At 33.5% G+C, this 4,294-nt stretch overlaps 1 protein-coding gene across 2 annotated transcripts; it reads right to left on the minus strand.

Moving 5' to 3' along the window:
* On the minus strand, positions 2,510 to 4,177 carry LOC107641626 (HMG1/2-like protein). 2 transcript variants are annotated; one of them, XM_016345110.2, is made up of 8 exons: positions 4,018 to 4,177; positions 3,828 to 3,875; positions 3,613 to 3,720; positions 3,452 to 3,509; positions 3,269 to 3,313; positions 3,023 to 3,103; positions 2,877 to 2,939; positions 2,510 to 2,780 (listed from the first exon to the last, which is right to left on the minus strand). In XM_016345110.2, the coding sequence occupies exons 2-8, from the start codon at positions 3,866 to 3,868 to the stop codon at positions 2,772 to 2,774; spliced, it is 405 nt and encodes a 134-aa protein (XP_016200596.1). In that variant the 5' UTR covers positions 3,869 to 3,875; positions 4,018 to 4,177; the 3' UTR covers positions 2,510 to 2,771. The 2 variants fall into 2 exon arrangements, with proteins under 2 accessions (XP_016200596.1, XP_016200595.1); XM_016345109.2 differs by having other exon boundaries at positions 2,510 to 2,783.

A 4,294-nucleotide genomic window follows, 5' to 3' on the forward strand; every position in this document is an offset into this window, starting at 1 on the left:
CGGGACGGGTAGGGGCGGGTATTACCTAAATCCGATTCTGTCCCGCCCCTCCCAAAAATCCGACCCGCTAAAAACCCATTCTGATGCGGAGCGGATAATTACCCGCCCCGAGCGAGTAGGGACGGGATGGGTACTCGCAGGTTCGGGTGGTATTGTCATCCCTACAAGTGGTAGGTTGGATGACAAGAGTTTTATACTCTGCTAAAGAACGCTTGAGTTTTAAGTTTTAAAAATAGTAGAATATTTTTTTAACGAATTATATATGATAAAAGAATATTTAGGAAAGAAAAGTTGTGCATCAAATTCCTCCCAATTTTCACTATACAATAAGAGAGAATTGATTCTTTTATTTATTAAATACGCGATTAACCAAGATGGTAAATATCTTATACTACCATTATTAAGAGATCTTGGGTATGAAATAATTTGGAAAATAATTAGTAAATAATATCAAGCAAATTATCATTTGATTTCTATATTTTTTTTATTTTTTATATTTTATTTGAATAAATGAGAATATTTTTATTCACAATTATATTTTAAAATTGACCAGTTAACTTCTTATATTAAAGTTAAGAAATATCAATATGTTGAATTGTTCATATTCCGTTGGGAAGCCTGCAAATATCTTAATAATGCAGAAATGCATAAATATCTCAAACTAGAAAAATATAAAGAAAAAGAAACATAAATAATGAATCGTTACATAACATGCAGCAAATTATATTATATTATTCGAGATGATTACATTATTGTATTACCACATGAAGGGGCCACGTTGAAGCTACTGCAATAATCAAGTGCTAAGAATCCATACTACGTTCATAGTTAATAATTCACAATTTAGCACAAAAATAGCATGCAATCCAGAAGCAATAATTAAGTGCCCTAGTCTCCTTTTCCTCTCTCGCTAGGCGCTAGCAACGTGCCATAATAAGTAGTTTCCTTGGAATAGAGCTAGGCAAATTGTAGTAACAAGAAGTTTTATTTACATTTCACCTTTAACAATTTTGGTAACATTAGACAATGTCGTTACGTGAGCTAGAGCTTATAGCAACTGAAGCTGCATGTATTTTTCACATCGTGAAACATGTTGCTATTTGATATGTAGACCGAAGGTTCAAAATCCAAATTAGTTATCTGGTAGTAATGAACTTGCATCGTGCCTACTCCTATGAAGCAATTCAACTATGTAGGCAATCCTCATGCTTATCACTTGCCCTATTCACTTTCAAACTCATATGAAAGGTTGTATTTGTTTCTAAGAATAAAATAAGACAAGATATCAGAAATAGGACACAAAAGATATAAACATAAAATTTTGTGTTATTGTATTTTGTTTGGTGATAAATTAGAATAAATTATAAAAATTCAATTTATTCTTATTTTTTTCATTTAAAAAATTTGAGGAAATTTCTTATTAGATGGACATAAAATACACTAATTCAGTGTTTTTAGATACAATGTCTTTCTCTATGTCTTATCTATCAAACACGATTTTGTCTCTCTCTATGTCTTATCTCTGTAAACAAGCGCGGTCAAAGTGATGGATTAAATATTAAATCTCATGAAAGTAATATTTAAAAAAGAATACTATATCGTAAGTCAATATTTGAAAAATAATCTAAATTTTTTAGCATAACAATGGTGATAATTCTTCAAAGTTTTAAAATTCATTACATTAAGATAGAAATTTTTTCTTTCAAAGAGTATATATGTATTACATAGGACTACTCCTGACAGGACACTATTATTGATTCACATTTTATTAATCCGCGAATGAAGTATAAAGTCAGTCTAAATGAGTTTCACACACTTTTTGGAAATCATTTTTTTATTTTGGCATCAAGAAAATTGGATGAAAACGGCAAATTTCAATCACTGCGGCCAGTGTAGAACTGCATGGTGCATGAAATATTTATGAGTAGGTAGGTCCGTTTGATTCAAGTATGTAAAAGGAACAGAATATTCACTATCGCTCCGGTAAACGACAAAAGAGTTCGCTTACTAAAGTTCAAAGGCTTTGACTATCCGTACAACGAAACAAAAAATTCACCTAGAACTGTATCATCGCTTATAAACTACAAAGTCAGAAGGAAACTTTATAAAATGTTTCACAGCAAATCCCAACAACAAAAGACAATCTCCATTCAAAATTCCTAGGAATTGAGCAATTATGATCTATAAGGATAATATCATAATAGTAAACTCCGGGCAAATTACCCTCCGACCATGGACAATAGTGAAATTTGCAAACTCTTAATTTTTAGTTTTTTACTACTGAATCGGATAGCCAAAGATAACATTTGAAGACTCAAATTATTTAGCAAAAATTAAGAACTTCATACGTTTACTATTGATTACTTATCATTCATATTAAAGAACTTGGTGTAAAATCATATCAATTGTTTGATCATAAAGCACATTTCACAATTAGATCTTGTTACAAATTTTGTGCATTAATTTCCAACTTTTGATGTGGCTTGGGCCTTCTCATAAGATCCAAAAATGAAAATAAACGACGGAAAACTGCTTCTGTATTTGATAATATGAATGGCAGAATGATAAGTACATGATGATGATTAACCAACTGAAACCATAATAACAAATTTAAAAATAAGAAACTACTATTCATCAGAAACAGCCGAGGCCTGAGCGCAGCAACACTGAACGAAAGCCATATTCTAAGCTATAAACTATATGATAATCGATGATTAATGAAATTATTTTCAACCACTCCAAGGCCTCTTCCTTCCATCACTCCAGCTACTTCACTCATCCTCCTACAGAATAACAAGTCAAATTTGTTAACAAAAAGTAACAGTTAATGTCAAAATCTACTTCATAATTGAAAATAAATTACAAAGCTCCATTACCTCCTCATCATCATCATCGTCATTCACCTCAGATTTCGACTTGTCAGAATCTCCACCCTCATTCTAATACATCAAAAAAGTTCAACTATAGAATTAGTATGAACCACAATATAAGAGAAAATCACAATATTGAGTTAAATTATTACCAGTCCTTTGTTGTAGGCCCTGATATCCTCATCATATGCTAGTTTGTTCTTCTCAGCTTTTGCTTGGTATGGAGCTTTTTCCTGAAAGAAAATAATAATAACCAATTAGAGAGTAAATCTTAAAAACAAACAACGATGATAAATTGATCACAATAATAATAATAATAATAACAGCAATGGCGGAAATAATCTTTATCAGGAGGGGGAAAATCAAAGAGAAACAAAGAACAGGTTTGCTTTGCTCACAGCATCGGACATGGACTTCCACTTAGCGCCACCAGCTTTTCCAACCTAATCGAATTATTTCAAGGAGACATTAGCCGATCCGAGCAGTAAACAGAATTCAAATTTTGAAATCTCAGATCAAAGAAGAAAAACGATAACAGAAAAAAAAATTAGAGAACAAAAAATTTAAGATCGATGACTCACAAGAGCAACGGATTTGTTGTTCGGATTCTCCTTCTTATACTCCTCTCTGAAGTCAGACCTGCGCAGAACAGAACTCAACGATCATCATTCAGCATCAATCAATAGTTATCAGAAGAAAACAATTCGGAAGTGGAAAACAGTTTCAGAAAAACGAACGGTACATGAAAACGAAGAAAGCAGAAGGAGGCCTCTTAGGCTTGTTCGGATCCTTCGGAGCAGCTTTCTTCTTCGCCTTCTTCGTTCCGATTCCACTGTCCTTGCGGCTCAACCTAACGAATCACAAATAAAAAAAAAACACGAATCAAATCTCGTATAAAAAGAACAGCTGCAAAAAAAGGAAGGAATCTCAGAGCACAAGAATGCGGTTAATTCTGACCTGTTGTCAGCAGCTTTGACGTTAGTCCTTGCCTTCGGCATGTTGAACCTGCAGAAAGATAGAGCAAAGAAAACAGTGAGAACGAGTGAAGAAAGAGCGAGAACGAGTCACAAGAGAGTGACTCAGAGGCGGTTAGGGTTTGAGAGCGAGTTGATTTGAGTCTCGCTCGTTCACTCGCTCACTGACTCACCTTGGGAGAAAAAGAGAGAGAGTATGTGTGATAGGATCTGGGGGAAGAGAGTGGGTGAGGAAGAGAATGTGTTGTGCTGCGAATGCGAAGGGTTGTGGGTTGAGAGTGGGGGATAAGAAGGGGAAGGAGGGAGTGGCATAGAAGGAAGGAAATTAAACTTTTGTGACGCGTTAATGATTTTTGTTCTGTAAATATTAGGTTTTAGCCTAAAAAGGTTATAAATTATTATTTTAGAATAAAATTATTTTTCATTAAAACAATTTTTTTTTTTACAATT

The sequence above is a fragment of the Arachis ipaensis genome, chromosome B05 (assembly GCF_000816755.2).
Source record: "Arachis ipaensis cultivar K30076 chromosome B05, Araip1.1, whole genome shotgun sequence".
NCBI classification, from domain to species: Eukaryota; Viridiplantae; Streptophyta; class Magnoliopsida; order Fabales; family Fabaceae; genus Arachis; species Arachis ipaensis.